Source organism: Molothrus ater, chromosome 2 (genome assembly GCF_012460135.2).
Source record: "Molothrus ater isolate BHLD 08-10-18 breed brown headed cowbird chromosome 2, BPBGC_Mater_1.1, whole genome shotgun sequence".
Classification (NCBI taxonomy): Eukaryota; Metazoa; Chordata; class Aves; order Passeriformes; family Icteridae; genus Molothrus; species Molothrus ater.
The window spans coordinates 9,453,792-9,470,794 of NC_050479.2; the positions used below are offsets into that span (position 1 = coordinate 9,453,792).

At 35.3% G+C, this 17,003-nt stretch overlaps 1 protein-coding gene across 1 annotated transcript in view; it reads left to right on the forward strand.

Annotated features, from left to right (window-relative positions):
* The window catches only part of CFAP47 (cilia and flagella associated protein 47), a 261,429-nt gene that overhangs the window by 68,319 nt on the left and 176,107 nt on the right, over window positions 1–17,003 (forward strand). Inside the window, exons 34-38 of the mRNA XM_036392854.1 lie at window positions 8,051–8,148; window positions 8,974–9,090; window positions 12,817–12,951; window positions 13,437–13,549; window positions 16,370–16,520. Coding sequence (XP_036248747.1) covers window positions 8,051–8,148; window positions 8,974–9,090; window positions 12,817–12,951; window positions 13,437–13,549; window positions 16,370–16,520 — 614 coding nt within the window. The remainder of the gene's footprint in view (window positions 1–8,050; window positions 8,149–8,973; window positions 9,091–12,816; window positions 12,952–13,436; window positions 13,550–16,369; window positions 16,521–17,003) is intronic.

Here is a 17,003-nt window from a genome sequence, read left to right on the forward strand (position 1 = left end):
CTTGCAATACACTGTGAGATATCTAAACAGCAATTCTGCTTTTAGCCAAACAGGGAACTTGGCACTGTTGTATGTTAATTGGAATAAATATGCATTCTGATTATTTGTGTAATTAATGCCACTTCTGCAATGCATGGGGAATATATATATATTGAGTGTGGTATAGCTGAGGATTTAGTAATACAACATCAGATATTTTTTGAAGAGAAAACATATTTCAGCCTGTGAAGTTTGAGAAAGATTCTGTTAATTTATTTTAAGTATCAAACAATAAATTTCATTAAGAGCAGTATTTAACTTTTGTTTTACTAAATAAAAAACACAGGCATTATAGTAATAATTGTGAAGCCAGTCTAGAAGCCAGCAAACCTGTGAGGATTTGCTGTGATTTGTAGCATTTTAAATCTAAATGATGTCTTAGTGAAATGCCATGGTGTGAGTCCCACCCTTAAGGTGAAAGGAGCACCCAAGATTTAGAAATACTCATGATTGAAAGGAATGAAAGAAGTCAAGGTCTGCAAAAACTCATAAAGCTTTAGTATAAATCACACACTTGTTGTGGAAGTGGATATGTTATTCCCTGACCTATTTTGTAAGGATGTGGCAGTGGGTTTTGGATAAAGAGGTGAGATGAAAAGAAAGAGAGTAAAAAGAAATGAATGAGGGAAGGCAAGAGGTTCCAGCAGTGGTGCAGCTGTTGGGATGTTCAGGGTGCTGGGGGGTCACATGAACTTGGTGGGGCTTCCTCACCCTGGTGGGGGAAGTTTTCTGTTGAAGTCCAAGGAAATGGGGACTGATATAAAGTAATGCTGCTCTTCCATGATACATAAAACCCTCAGAAATTCATCAGTTGAAGATATTGTTTAGGATAAGAATCAGTGAAAATAAAACAAAACTGCATAGAAAGACTATGGGAAGTTATTTTTAGGAGCAGAAAGATGAATTTGCATGCCTCAGGGTAAAAGTGTTCTGCAACAGATGGGAATAAATGAGACATTTCCCCAGCATCTCTGTTACTGCCCCATGTGGTGCTTCTTGAACTTTTCTGCTTAGAATTGTGAATTGACAGGGCTATTAATTTGATCTGTCAGTGATATTTCAAGCATTCTTAGATGAATAATTATCAGTTTTGATGAGCAAGAGTTGTATCCTGCATCCTGCCTGAAGGAGGAACTGTAATTTTTCTTTCATCTCTAATAAAATTAACTTGTTTGCCATGTTAAGATAAATGTAGCTACACATACTTTATGTTCTGAAGGCAGATAAATTATTAATCTCTTAATCTTTAGTTTCAAGTAATAAATAATAACCTTTTCAAAAATTATTCAAAGGCATATTTCATCTCATCTTTCTTATGCTCTGGATTGTATACTTCAGTACTATCATTTCAAAACTTGTTCTGGTTCCAATCTTGGCATGTTCAGGAAAGGTTATTGCTACATATTTCTTCTGTAAATGTTTGTATTATTCAGTGCCAGGTTTAAGCTACTGAAACAGGACTATAGGTATTATTATAGCTATAGATTAGTTCCACCTCCAGAGATTTTCAGATTCCAGAGTAAGAATTTGCTGTATAATAATGTGAACCATTATTATTGCACTAGTTTGCATTGAAAGGAGGTACTGTGATATATTAAAGGTCAATGTAGCTCAGTATTCTACCTTCAAAAGAAGTTGCTTAGAGATGAGTAACACTGCAAATGTACAGAAATTCTTTATGCATACTCTGAGTCTTCCTGCTTTGAAATTCAGGACGCCTTCAGGTGGAGGTGGCAGTTGTGTGATGCTGTACTAGATTTCCATTCTGTGAATTTAATTGTATTTTCAGCCTGTGCAGACTTGTATTATCACAGTATTCTGAAGCAGTAAGTAAATATAAAATCTCTATTCTGTGTAAAATACTTTGTTTTGGGTTTGCTGCTTAATACTGTGACTTGGTTCTTCTTTTGCTGACGAATTTGTGTATTCTTCTAAACTATTTAACAATGTCTAGTTCCTACTCTTGGTGTCCTGCCTACTTATACAGACTGCTGTCATAGCACCATTCCATTGCTACTCTTAGTAAAATAGTCTAATTTATTCCTTTCTTATAAAGCCCTGTTTCATGCCTTTAATCACAAAAGGCCATCAGTTTCAAGATTTTCGTGAGAATTTATTTGGTTTATTTGAAAATTCATATATAATAGTAGCTTAACTATGTGTATTTTTCCTCTGTTTTTCAGTAACTCAGAATTTGAAAATTTTGCTTGTGGCTATGTAACTGAAGATTTATCATTGGTATTTCTTTTTCCTCCTTAGATATAAGGATTTTTCAAGTTATGTCAAGAATTTCAATTTTTTATTATTTGTGAAAACAGCAGAATAACCTTCACAAGAAATACAGTACTTTAAAGATTTATTGTGGTTCTTACTTTTTTCATAAAAAATAGTTTTGGAACTTAGTAGATTCAACAGAAATTTGATCCTTTAAATATTTTAATTCTTGGTATAAGACCAGTTTTTACACTGTGCAGTGTCACAGGGGTGACACAGGTTGTTCTTATTATCCAGATAATTCCAACACATCATATATCTGCTTATCCAGATGATGGATCAGTTAAAAAAAGTGAAACTTAAAAAGAACCCACAGTAAATCCCAGAAATGGAGAATGAGACCAGAAATAATCTGCTTTATTCTCATGTAGAAAGACTAATCTGAATGTACCTTTAGTGTACTAAACAGGTATTTGCTGTTATAAAAATCCCAGAAAAAGGAGATTCCACAATGCACTTAAGGAAACATCTGCCAGGATTTCCCACCCATTTCCATTTGAAAGAGCTTCCTTTTGTCTAACATGAACTCTAGCATGGGAAATTTTGGGGTTAAGTCCATCCTTTTCTCTTTTAAAATATAATGTGTTTTTTAGTAACTTTGTACATATATGCAGATTATTATCTTCTCTGGTTTCTCTCGCTCCACCTTCCTGGCAAAACATTTCCATTCTTTCAGTCTTTCAGTGTACTCAGCTCAAGGTTTTTTGTTGTAAACCCCTTTAATTGCTCCTTCTCCTGAAGTGTGGTGCCATTGGTGGTTTCTGTACCAGGTGAGACTTTACTGGAAACAAACACAAATGAAAAGATCAGTCTGTGTGCCTAAGATGCAGCTCTCCTGTAAATGCATGCCAGCACAGTATTTGCTTTTCCTGCCACACTATTGGATTCACTGTTTTTCTCCAGATTCTTTTCTGCAGAAGTTCTCTCTATCCAATTTTCCATCTAGAACTTGCATAATGAATTATTCTTAATTAATTGTAGTCTGCTGGAAGTACCATTATTGGATTTCATACCATTTGTTTCAGATCATTACTCCAGTTGTTCATGAGCTTAAATTATAGTCCTTTCCTCATGAATACTTGCAAACAATTTTTCTTCCCAAAGCCAATTCTTTAATCTATTTTATATTATCTCCAGATGGGAGTAAGGTAATTTTGTGCAATTTTTAAAAATTGCATATGAAAATATTGGAAAGTACACAAAGTACAACAGTGGACAGCTGATAGCAGTTAGGGTTACTGTTTTCAGTGAGGTTTGTGCTTCACTTTATGGACCTTTTTCCTAGAATACATTTTCATTGCTTTTCTATGACAAAGAATGTAACCAAAATATTACTGGAGTTAAAATGTGTAGTATTTTTCCTTGGTCTGTTGTATCATTTACATATCAAAGAAATAAAAAAAAAATACCTAGAGGAGTTTATGGTAACAGCTGCTTGGTATTCTGACAACAAATAAGTGGTTTGTTATTTTTGTGTAGAATTGCTGTAGGTATTCCCTTGATTATCTCAGTATGGAAAATAGTTTTCAGATCCCACAAAAAATATTGAGGCTTCAAATATAATAAATATTTAATTTTGATGGGTGTGGGGTATTTTGTTTTGGTTTTTTTTGGGTTTTTTAAAATTTGTTTGTATATTTTTGGTGGGGGTTTTCTTTGGTGCAAAATAGAATATGGGCAAAAAAAAAACAATGCTAAAGCTTGTAGACTTTCTATTGATTCATCAGGGTAAGAACATCAAGTTTTAAAAAACTCAGTGAATCTGGACTCACTTGAAAGAAATTTTAAAACGTGGTGAGCAATTAGTGCCATGGCAAAACTCTGCTGCTTCTATATAGAAATGCCTCATGCATGAAGCAAGCAGTGTGTCTTCAGGAGCTGGCTTAACCTGTCACAACAAAGATGGAGACAATGCTGAAATGCTTGGTTGCTACATGCATGCAACATGATACCAGTACATATTAAAAAACCCAACCAAACAAACAAACAACAAACCTACTAAAAGTATTCAAGAGTTAAGTTGGTCCCAAATCACTGAGTTGACTGCATGCTACTTCCTTAAGTGCTGAGTGGAATCAACAAGTCAAACAGAGCCACTCTCATTTCAGATCCCTTGCAGAGGCCTTTTGCAGTATAGTTTTAGGTTTCTATAACCATAACAAGTGTTTGGCTGCACATCCACTCCAAGCTAACCCTGCTTGGTTATTTTCTTTTACCAAGTATTTTCACCTCTTATTGTGGGTGAGACTGAGTACAAAACACCCTGTGGTGGGTCAGGATCCTGGGTTTGTTGCAGAACCAGCTCTTGCCCTGTTTGATAATTTCACAGAAAACAGAATCTGTTTTCTCTGTTCACATTCCCTCAGTGTCAGGGAGGCCACTGGAACATCAGGGAAAAGTCAATTCCTGCTGTGCTGCTGCTCAGAGAATCCCATGTCCATCCAAAGTCCCTGGACATCCACTGGCATTTGTCTCTATTCACCTCTCTGTTCTTCAGAACCTTTCCCACTTCCAAAATCTTTCCTCCAATTATGAATTTTTTTCACCTTCTTTCCAGTCAGTCCCCTGTTGTCTCATCAAGACCATGAATTGTTTTTGGAAATGTTTCTTTTTTGCCTCTTCTTTTCACAACTCCAGTTTTCCCAATCTCATTAGTCTATATGCAGAGCACAGTTCATTATCTGCCTAACTGGGGCTTCTGTCTCACTCGTGTTCATTACTGGGAGATTTAGAATGTGCCATTTCAGTCTTGCTGTTATCAAAACTTGCAGCCAGCCCTTTTGGGATGCAGCTAGCTAGTAGCAGGAATCTGTCTCAATTCAGGAGTAAAAGTTTGGACAATTTTCTCTCCCCCTGCTCCCAGTCAAACAGATTTGTTTGCTACCTGTTACCATTTATCTTTGAAACTATTTTTGGCCTGGATTTAATAATTACATTGGATGATAATCTTTATCCTAAAGTTTCACTTGATTTTTTTTTTTTTTTGCAAGAAATGCCAGTACAAATGAAATTCAGTATATTTACATGCCTAGAGGTATCCTGAGTAATAATTCCGATTTCTATTGTTTATTTCTACTAAAATTGACTAATTCTATTTAAAAACTTAATTACTGTAGAGTGGTTAGCTGGCAGATGTTCTGCTAGATTTGATGTAATTAGGAAAAATACATTATGTTTTCTGACTAATTTATTCACAAGCCTTTGAGTTAAGTAGGTTGATTGATAGTAGAAGGATTAACTGAAAAACAACAAAAATGCTCATAGAAGTATTTAATTAGCTAAGATGGGAAAATATTCTACTTAATGTTTTTTTCCTTTATGCACCCATTAACACAACTATAAAGCTATAGTTCAATAAATGGTGTTTTAGAAAATAGTCCCACCATGTTTCATTTCCACTGGCACATTTATGTGGCTGCATGGCAATACTGGATGGGGCGATCCAGATTAAACAGTAAATGAATTTTTTGCTCTTTCTTTTTAAGCCAGCTTTGTTCCCCAGCTACTTTGTTGGCACACAGACAATTCTACCAGCATGAAAGTAAGGATTAGTGAGAACACAACAAAGTACAAAAGTGCTGTTTGTGGTGTCCCTGGCCATGGCAGGGATTTGGAGCTTGATGATCTTTAATGTCCCCTCCAACACAAACCATTCTGTGATTCTGCTTAAGTGTGCTCAAGTAATATTCCCACCAGAAGACTAAAACCAGCAAATAGTATATTTAAAGTAAAATATAAAGTAGGATAAAAAATTAAGTTGCTTTTTTTGATCAAAGCGTAAGTTTAATGGGTTTCCATAATCACACTCAGCAAATCAATCTAGATTACTAACCAGAAGAATAATTCAATATTGGACTTACTAAAGCAGAAATAGTTAATCTTAAAAAGTTAAAAAGAAAAATTTGAAAATATTGATTTTTAAAAAATTGCTGATATTGTGTGCTGAGAGTGAGTCTGAACTCTATTAATATAAGAAGAAGACAGTTTATTGATTTTTATAGGTCCCCACTATGATCAATAAAGTGATGAATTTATGCTAGAAAGACTAACTTTTTAGGAAGAAAGTATGCTTTCAAAAATGGATCTTGCTATTTTTAAAGTATTTGTTTTTGCAGTGACTACATTAAATATTTTTAAATAACTGCAAGCAGGTTACTGAGAAGATGGAATGAACCAAATGTCTCTTACATAGATACTTGTAAAATGGATGTTTGACTTGAGTTAAAATTAATACTGTTACAATTTAGATATTGAGGCCTATATCACTATAACCTCTTCCTGTCATAAGTAACAGGAAGATGTTATATATCCAGTCAGTTATATATCCTCCATCTTTGGTACCTTCCAATACGGAGTTTTCAAGACTAGAAAGTTGAGTTTTCTGCTTGAAAAAGTTCTTTTAGGTGAAAAATAAGAAAAAAATAGTTTTTGATGCAGTGAGATTATTGCAAGTCTTAATTTTGTTTTGAAAACTTAAAGAAAATGAAACAATCATGCAAATACTTTTTTAAATACTGTTGGTTGTTTTTGAAAATATATTTAATGAATATTTAGAATAATATTACTAAAATTGATTCACAGCATAAATAGAAAAAAAATAAGGGATTTTGTGCCAAGCCTAAACATCACCACACTGAAACAGTGGCAAACTAAAGTCATTACAGATGTCACAGAGTCAAGCTCAGATGGATTTTAAGTCTTTGTTTTTTAAGTTTGTGCAGCATCTGCTCCTGTTTTTTCTTACTGAAGCTGTATTAGTATGCTGAAGCATCTGCAAGTTGATGTGAAGTGACAGATATTTAAATTTTTTGATGATACCTCAACTGTAGTCTATAAATATCTGCTCTTTTTCTGCATAATGACAGATTTTGCTTAGGATCTGGTACAGGGGTTTATTGTGGATTGAACTAATTTGGGTGTAATAGTAAAATGAAACCTATATAATTTGTCCCAAATGAGAAGGCTTGATCCCAGTCTATCTGAAAACCTTGCCATTGGCTGAAATCCAAAGTGTTACCTAAATCTGGGAGCTTGGACCTGAGACAGTAAAGGTGTGTACATGCTGTGTTAAATATTTTAAGATATGGATGCTTCAAATAAGCAATTATAAATAAACTACATTTAATATCTTAATAATTAGTTTTATTTTAATAAAAAACATTAGAAATATTAAAAAAAAAATCTACCCTTCTGAGGCATTGGGGTTTACAACATTTGTAGAAGTGGTGATTTGTGTTGTAACAATTGAGCTATTAGCTCTCATTTATATTTAATTTATGCCAAATAATTCAATATGACCTTAAAGAAAATCAATAACCTTTCCTTTTTGTGTCTTAAGCATTTCAACTTTCAAGGATTTCTGCATACTTTCATGAGGTTCAGTAGAACTATTAATGTTAGGCCTATAGTAATAAAAATGTTACACGTTTAGGCTCCTAATCTGTGAGGTTAAGTTTAGGTTATTGGTTTTCCATTCTGCTGTGATAAATACTCTTACATGCTGCAGCAGAGTGAATAACAGTTGCAAATATTCTAGGTGAAATTTTTTCAAGTTTTCAAGCAACAGCTCTGAAATAGAAGTATGCCAGTGAAATTCTGCATGTGAATGGATGCTTCCTTCTTATGTTATTTCCTCTATTCAGTGATTTCAAATAGTTACCATATCTATCCAGAACAAAATAGACATCTTGGGGTGAAGAAAGTCTCATGAATCAATCTTGCTTTGTCTTTTAATCAGGTGGAATACCACCCATGAGATGGATAGTGAATTTTGACCAAGATCTTCTGGATGGTCTGGTACTGGCAGCACAGATGGCAGGTTATTGTCCATATTTGGTAAGAAGATTTTTTAATATTGCGCAAGTTTTATCCAATTTATTAATGTCAGTGTTTGTTTTTGCAATGCTGAGGAGTGCATTGAGGGCTGGCACTGGGGTGTGGATGTGGTGGGAGCTGCAGGTGGAGCTCTGGGTGCTGGGACCCCAAGGAGAGAGACCCGGCACTGACCCTTTGCCTAAGGAAGGTCTGGCGACCTGGGGCACAGCCAGGTGACCAAAGGGACATGGCAGGAGCTGGGGATCCAGCAGGAACACCCCAGACTTGGACACACTCAGGCTGAGGTGTGGAAAAGCCCAGGGTGTCCTTGGTGCAGGATCCCTCCTCAGAGGCACCAGCTCGAGGTGTTCTTCTGTTTTTGCACCAAGACTAAGCTTAAGGTTCTGAGTTGATGGCTGAGACTCTGCTGTGGGAAACCTGGGGTCCAGACAGTAAGGAAACCCTGTCTGAGAGTGTCAGGGTGGGGTGTCAAGCAGAGCATCCATCACTTGCTGCAGCCTCCCACTGCAAGGGCCCTTCAGCCCCAGCTCAGGTGGCTGCCAGTGGCTCCGGGGTGCTTGGACAGGGAACTTTCCCCAACAGCAACTCTTGGCCTACAGGATCTTTAAAAAGAAAAAAAAAAAAACAAACCACCCCAACATTTAGCAAGTCATGGGAGATTATTTCAGTATTAGTTTTTTTGCTTTTTTTTTTTTAACTCGGTTTATTCTTAACAGTGAATTTCAGTTAAAAATTTAGAGCTTATTGATTGCTGAATGAGCAGAAATACAAAATCAGTAATTTTGCCTAGTGGAAGGTTGAGTTTGATTTCTCTGTCTTGTCTAGATTCCCACTCACTTCATAAAGATGTATACTAATCCAAGAACTCATGAACAGTTTCTGCACAATGCCTTGATACTTGTGAAGGCTCTGCATACTATCAATATGGATTTGGACATAAAGGTAGGTGATTTTATACTAGCACTTCTTGTATGTGTATATATATATATATATATATATATATATATATATAATATTTTTATTTTGATTTTTGTATAGTAGTGTTGGACATCCAGTTAAGGTGAGATTGTAGTGAAACAGTTTTGTTTCAGGATGTGTTACTATATGATGGAAACCAAAATACTGCTTCATATTAATAGACTTACTTAGAAGTAATTTCCATAATTCCTTGCTTTGTAGAATCATGCATGCACAACTAGCTTAACATAAATTAATTCAGTTCAGATTTTAGCATCCTAAATCACACAGTGAAAACTCAAATGGAATTCATTATTGCTGTTGGAAGGCAATTTAGAAAAATATGTTTAAGAACAAACATCATGCACTTACCATAAAAATAAATGGTGAAAAAGAGCATATGAATTTCTAGTGACAGTCACATGCATCTAACCATGAAGGCCCGTGAGAGTTCTGTCCCAGGTCTGATGCAGAAGTCAGCAGCTTTGGATGCTGGTGGGAGTAGCACTCAATTGAAACCAGCAGCTTCTGGTGACCTGTTCTAGGGGAGGAATACAATTTTGATAATTGTTGATAATTTCTTCAATCAAGGATCTGCTTGGGATCTCTTTTATATGTTTAGTAAACATGCTTTACATCTCCATGGTTTTATTGACCTATGGCTCCAAATTTTCTACATATGGTGACCTTACATAGGTTCAATATCGTTCCTTTGTTCTTTTTGTTGTCCCCAAGCCCAGTTTTCTCCTGCTCCCAGTCTGCATTTCTTTAACTGTCCCTTTGTGAGTTATTTGCATCTCTGGCAGCATGGCTGGCTGGAAGAGCAGAAGGTGCAGTAGAATAGACACAGTATTTTAAAGTGTAGGAGAAGACTTTCCAAAGGAATTGATGGCATTAGGAATCAGAGGTAGAACTTATTTGTGTGAACAAAGTAGTATAAAAGGATGCTCAATTATAACTTTTTCCCCCTTTCTATTTGGTTGTGTTATGATTACAGGGAAAAATTAACCCTGATATTTCCATTTGTATCAGCTGCTGACTTGCTGTTGTTTCCTGATACAGATCACTCTGTTAGAAATGACTTTGCTATAAGAGGCTAAACAAATAAAATCTACTGCTTCCCATACTTGTGGACTGGCAGGAAGCAAAAAAGTAATGTTGATATAACCCTCAAAACAGAGCTATATTCTGCCTCAGCTTTTATTAAGAAAAACAGGCAGTTCAGCACATGAAGGCAGAGGCTTGATGCCAGTATGAAAAAGTGTTGAACACTTCAGATGTGGAAGCAGAATTCTAGGATATTCTCACTAATGTAACTGTTTTAAGACTAAATTGTCTACAATAAATGGGACAATCCACTTCTGTACAGACTAAAAATTTAAACAAAGGTACACAGTACCAGAAAAAAGAACAGATCTTGGATCTTCAAGGTCTGTATTTTAGTTCAAAGGATATATTTTGCATAGATTTATTGTAATTCATATATACTTTTCTAAGGCTACTGTAGAAACTCCTGAACTATCTTGTTTTGCAGCAATAAAAGTTGCAAATACATGAATCCTTTTGCTGAAATCTCTTAATTTGGGAATTTTCTGATAATATTGTCTATAATTTAGCAGGCTAAAATGTTCCAATAGCATTGGTAAAGTTCTTGGCTCAGGCAGTCACTGCTTTTGAACTCTCAGGACATTTGCATTAATTAACAGCACAAGCTGAGATGTCTTAAGTCTGGAAAAGCTGGTATTTTCAATCAAAAAATCTAAGAATCTGTAATGATTAAGAAGTTCAACTGTCTGCTGGTCTTCAGCTTCAGGTTTAAATGACACTTTCAATGGAGTTCAAGGCTTTGAAATCCTTTTAAGGATTAAGGTGTAGATTTAAGATGGAGTACTTTGGGCAGGAAATGGTTTCCACTTTCTAATCATGACTTACAATTCAACCCTAGAGTATTAGTGGTGGCTTTCTATGTATTTTTAATTTGTGTTTGATATTTTTAAGTTTTAAAATGCTTTGATTTGAACAAGATTCAGCTGAAAGCCTAAAATTATTAGAAGATAAGATGGTGGATAGCAGCAACATGGAGGGAATGTGTGTGACAAAGAGTTTAGGATAGAAGGTGCAGTGACTGGGAATAGCCAGTAAAGGAAATTTGTGTCAGACTTGATTATTTAATATTGTTATTAATTTATAATTATTGCTATTGTTTGCTAACATCTATTTTTAAAGCAAATAATAGTTACTGACTGTGAATTTTCTGATTAATCTTGTTAAAAAATACTTTTTCTTGTAAATTTAGCTCTTAGAAAAAGTAGATAAATGGCAGAAATGGAGTTTTATGAATTCCTCATAGGATAGAATTGTATCTGAGGGAATAAATTCTGATCTAAGTGGAAATGGGTAGAAGGAAGTAGGTGGCAGGAGAAAGTCTTCAACAGATAATCTATTCTGGCATCTTTTCTATCTTAAATGAAAATGCAGGAGGGGTGAAAAGTGGGAGCGTAAAACCACAACCATATTGGAATAATGGTTAACATTCAATAGCCATTACTGAGATAAATGAATGGAAAATTCAGAATACTTTTCAGAATTCAGGTTTAAGGCTTTTGGCACAGAAGAAGCTTTTTTACTTTGCATAGTGAATGCATCCTAAAGTTTGAATCTTCAACCAGTGGTGATGGAATTAAATAGAAATATGGGATGAGATGTATGATTACATCAGTGCATGAAGAGTGTAGGAAATTAATTTTAAGAATTACAAAGACAAACATTATCTAGCAAGCCATAGAGAGCTGCAGGGGAACTTCAGATCAGTGCCCAGTCATGTACTCACTCTCTTGGAAGGTTAGAGGAGGAGCTGTGTGAGAACGGGATAGGATGAGCTGCTTGGCTGGGACACAGGGCAAGAGACCTTTACCTTGAAAACCTTGAATAAACTTTAACTTGAAAATAAAAATTAACTCAGTTAAGATGATAAATATGTCTATACCTCTCTCTTGCAACACTAAAGACAGTCCAGAAGAGTAAAGTATGTTTTTTTTTCTCTTTTTTCATACTCTGTGGCAAATAATTTTACCATTCTCCTCAGTGACTTACCCAATTGCTGAGGACTAAAGTTTGACATGTTTTGATGCTGCCACTCAAACTAATTTCTGTAAATCAAATATTTAACCTGCCAGAATAATTTCTACCTTTTATAAATCAGTTTACAAAAGTATAAAAGTATCTGCAATAGAAACAACTATATTGTTTTTATTTGGAAGGTGAAATTATCTTTGTAAGCTCCTACTATATGTAGGAGGATTTGAGATGGTATTTTACATAAACTAAAATATTTTAATTTTTTTAACATAGTAAATATGTATGTTTTTGCAGACAGTAAAATTTCCATGCTTTTTCTGTTATGCTGCATTTAATAAAATTAGCATTTGTTTCTGCTGAACTTTTGGAAAAAAAAGTTGAGTTTAGTTTTTACCCTAGGTTTATCACCAGAGCATGTCAGGGTTTTCATTAATTAGAGGTTTTTTTGTGTGGCGACAAGATTCATATTCATATTAGCTATGAGAACAATCCATTTATTATAGGTTAGATTAAAAATATTTGTATAATAAGAATTAACTTAAAATTTCTTTTTCTTCTTCTTCCTATGTTTAGACTATACAGGCAAAATTTTAACTGAACATCTGGTTTTTTTTTTTTTGTTTTCAATATTAGGCCATTGATATCTGTGATCCAAATCCTGTCATGATGCTTATTTTGTGTGTCCACCTGTATGACATTCTCCCTCACTACTTACCCAAGAACACTGTAGAATTTTCAGGTGCTCTCCATGCAACTATTGTGAAGCAGGTATTGATACCATTGAATTGAGATTCATAGTAATGCAGTTAGAACACTGTTTGTATATATGTGTTTATGTTATGTATAACAAAGAATTAATAGGTTTCTTGTCGTTTGGCTTGTAAATGCAGAAGATGGAAGTGTGCATTTTCTGGTTTTATTCTCTTCAGTATTGGGATTTCACTTCTGTTTTTTCTCTATGCTTGAAAGCACATGAAAATATCTACAAATTTGACAAATCTGAGATGAAAGAGAGGAATGAGAGATTCACAGGCATAGGAGTGCAGTGTACACTGTGCTCTCAAAAATGAAGTTTGGATAGTCCATGGGAAATCTACACTCCTTTGGAAAGAAAATTATCTACCCAGTTATTACAAGTACTTTTTTATTTTGTGATATCCTTGGTTTGTATTTTGAAATTTACCTGCAGAACACACCTTTTATAGCGTAAAATGAGTAAAAATAGGCTGATCTTGCTGCTTTTGTTGTGGTAGGTGCTCCTGAAGAACCCGAGCAATTACACTTTGGCCTACAACGTGATTCTTGTGGGAAGAGATGCTCATGATTTCTCTTTACCTAAAGGAAACACTGTTACCATTCCTGCTGGGTAAGGAATGAAATGTTTCTGTTATTTTTGGTAGCATTACAGAAATAGAAACTTCCTAATTTAGGAGTGGTGGAACACTAGAAATGTGTTCAACTACAAGCAGGGCAAAATTAGCCCGTGTAAGGGTCAGGTTTTTCTCCTTAACCTGGAACAAATCTAGAGTAATATTTCAGTGGGACTCTTGCAGTTGAGCTCAGTAGAGCTTTGAGAGCAATATATAAGCCTTCAGATCATTACAAGAATCTTCTGTCTCCAATATATATATTTTTTCCTCTGTATCAAAACTTCATTCACATTTTGTACATCAATGCATTGTAGAAGCATGAGCAGGTAGATTTCTTTTCTTCTGAAGTTGCAGATTTTGGCTCTTAATTTAAGCATGACTGGGAATTAAAGAGACCATGACACAGGTTTGAGCAGTATTACACTGCATCTTTTTGCCCCCATCCTTCCTCCCCACCAAGATGGATGTGATGTAGTTACTTGTTCATCTTACCTGTCTGAGAGACATCTAGGGGTTTGAGAGATTTAATTTTGGAAAAGCATTAGATTATAATTTCTGCTAGCAGAAATACTCATGGTATATCACCATCTCATTTCACCAAGTGTTTTTTTCGCTAAGTACATTTTGCTCTTTCTGTGCTGTGCAGCTTTATGAATCAATACAGGAATGTCACTGTTTAACTAGTGAAGACAAGAGGGACGTAATGGTGACTCTGGCTGTCAGTTAAGAGCTTTTGAGTTTATCTGCAAGATATCCATTTACAGATAAAATGGATTAGAGATTGTAAAAAGGAAAAATAAAGGTCAAGATTTGTATGAAGACAAACCACAAAGGAGAAAAAAAATTCAAATATAGATGGTCAAATTAAAGAAGACTCAACATAAATACAGTGCTCTTTAAGGACCATCAATATGTCAGTATTAAATTACATGCCTATTATAAATATATGCAAAGGGAACCACAAATAATGCTATGTTTTCAGCAAGCTGTGAGGCTGATTTGATTCCATTTTCTTTGCAATTACTTCAAATATGAGTTATCATATTAATGTAATCCTTGAAAATACCATGTGTTTCTATGAAAGGTCAATACCATGGCTGTTTTTCACTTCACCTTTAAAATTAAACACCCAGAACAAACTACAAAGCAAAATAAAAACAGAAAAAAAATGTGCAAGACCTTGTTGTTGAGCTGCTTGGCATTGTATATAGAAAAAAATATTTGAAAAATTGCATAGAAATAAAACCCATGGAAATGTCAGTAATGCACAGTAACCTCTGCAGAGTTTATTATAATGTCATGATCATTAAATTAAAAATAGGTTCTTGAAATTATTAGCTTTCTTAATATTCTAGTGCAAGTGTTTAAAAAACTCCAAGAATTGACAAGACTATGGGAGTCTTGCAGGTTCTTTATGTTAGATCATCATGTTGTGGGTGGGTTTGGAAATTATAGTAATGTGAATAACATTCTCAGTGTAGTTGAGTGTCTTATGTTGCATATGGTATCATTAATTCTTGATCTGAGATTCCCACTCTCCAGGGCACTGCACTGTGATGTGCAGACTGGCAGTTCCCAACAGGAATAACATAAACCCCCAAGGTTATGGAACAATTCCATGAGATGAATTTGCCTTCACTTTACATTGACCACAACACGGATTAATAGAGATAAAAATGAAGCAACTTTGTGGTTTTGCCACAGAAGGCAACAATTCAAATCCAAATTCTCAGCTGTTGCAAGAGTCAGAGGGCAAAGATCGGGCAGAAAGTGCTGTACACTGCCTGTCTGTCTTATTTGTGACCAGAGCAGACTTCTTAAGACCTGATCCTTAAAGTGGCTTTGGGAGTGCATGTCTCAGGCAGTTTATTCCTCTGGGTGCCTGCACCACAGCATGTTTTATCACAGAAATTTGAATGATGAGGTGACCTAGGAGCCTCAGACTCTGGGGGACTGGACAACTCTTCAGTGTCATAAATGGAATTGTCTGGGGGCTCTGCTGTAGGAACTTGAAAGCTGTAAGAGCCATATTTACAGAACTTCCAGGATTACATCATCAATATTCAGAATTGACAATTGCAGACTTACTGCCTTCTTAAGACTAATCTCAAAATCAGAGAGACAGTTGGAGAGCTTCAAAGTGAGAGCTTCAGGCACTGAAGTTTTCTTATTCTTGCTTCATTGAAGGGCTGATGCAGATAAAGTCTAAATGTGTGCCTAGTCTAAACTCTCATTCTGTGTGGTCTTCTCCAGTTTTCTCATTAGAGAGAAGCTGTTGCTTGTACAAGAGAACTTTGTTTTTTCTCCCTCTTAGTTGCTCAGCTTTACTAATTATTCTGAAGGGTTTTTTAACAAAAATTTCTTTCTCACTCTTCATTGATAATTTGATTAAGACTATTTAGATTTGCCCAGCAAAATGCATAGCAGGCTGTCTGACTGCTTAACTCAGAAAAACCTATTCAGATAGAGGATCATAAATTGGATCAGTTGTTAACTTAAGTGATACTCTAATGAAAGAGAACTGCCTTTGTGTGTTTGTGTGTGTGTGTGTGTGTGTGTGTGTGTGAAGAAAAATTAAGCTGTGTGCTGATGTAAAAAGCAACAAGGATTCAGTATTGTTCTTTATTGAGATAATTGTTTTATTGAATGTTTTAGGATATCCTTAGGCAGAAGATTATACTACAACAAAGTATTTCAGAGAAAACAAATTGGTTTCTTTTTTAGGACCCTTCCCTTACAGAGACTCTGAAATGTGCTCCTGAAATTACATTTCTGAGTAATTTCTGAGCCCTTGTTTTGTGCTTTTTTTCCCATAGGAGACAAGGCTTTGTAAATGTGGAATTCACAATTCGTTTCCTGCACCCTGCTGAGGCAGTGTTGCTTCTGATCTCAAATAAAGTTGATGGAATAGATGGTGCCACAATGGTATTCTCTCTGAAAGCTGAAGTTAAGAGTATTGAGCCTCTTGTAAGTTTATATGACTATGATTAATATTGTCACAAAAAATATTGGTATTCTGCACATTCTATCAAACAAAAGGGGACTGAGATAAGAATGAAAATGTGAGTAACCATCAGCATTTGCCTTTGACCTATGAATTTTCAGACTTCCAATGTTAGACTATGTACATGCAACAAAAAACCCAGAAGAATATGCAAGATTCTTAAGGACATAAATCACATTTGGATCCTGAATAAACTGTAACAATTTGCACTGATTGCTCTAAAAATAAATCTGGAGCCCTTTCAGCCCTTTTCAGTTTTTGGAAATTCTGCTGTGGGGGTGTTGATGTGCTTCATCCTAGTGATTTCTGATGTCATGTGTAGAGGGACCACAAGATTTTTTTGTATGTTTCTGAATTTATTTGTGTTTTTTAACCACAGAGACTCTGTCAGGTATGTCCCCAGTCAGGGCAGGTAGGCCTGTGTTTGTAATCCACATTCATCAAGC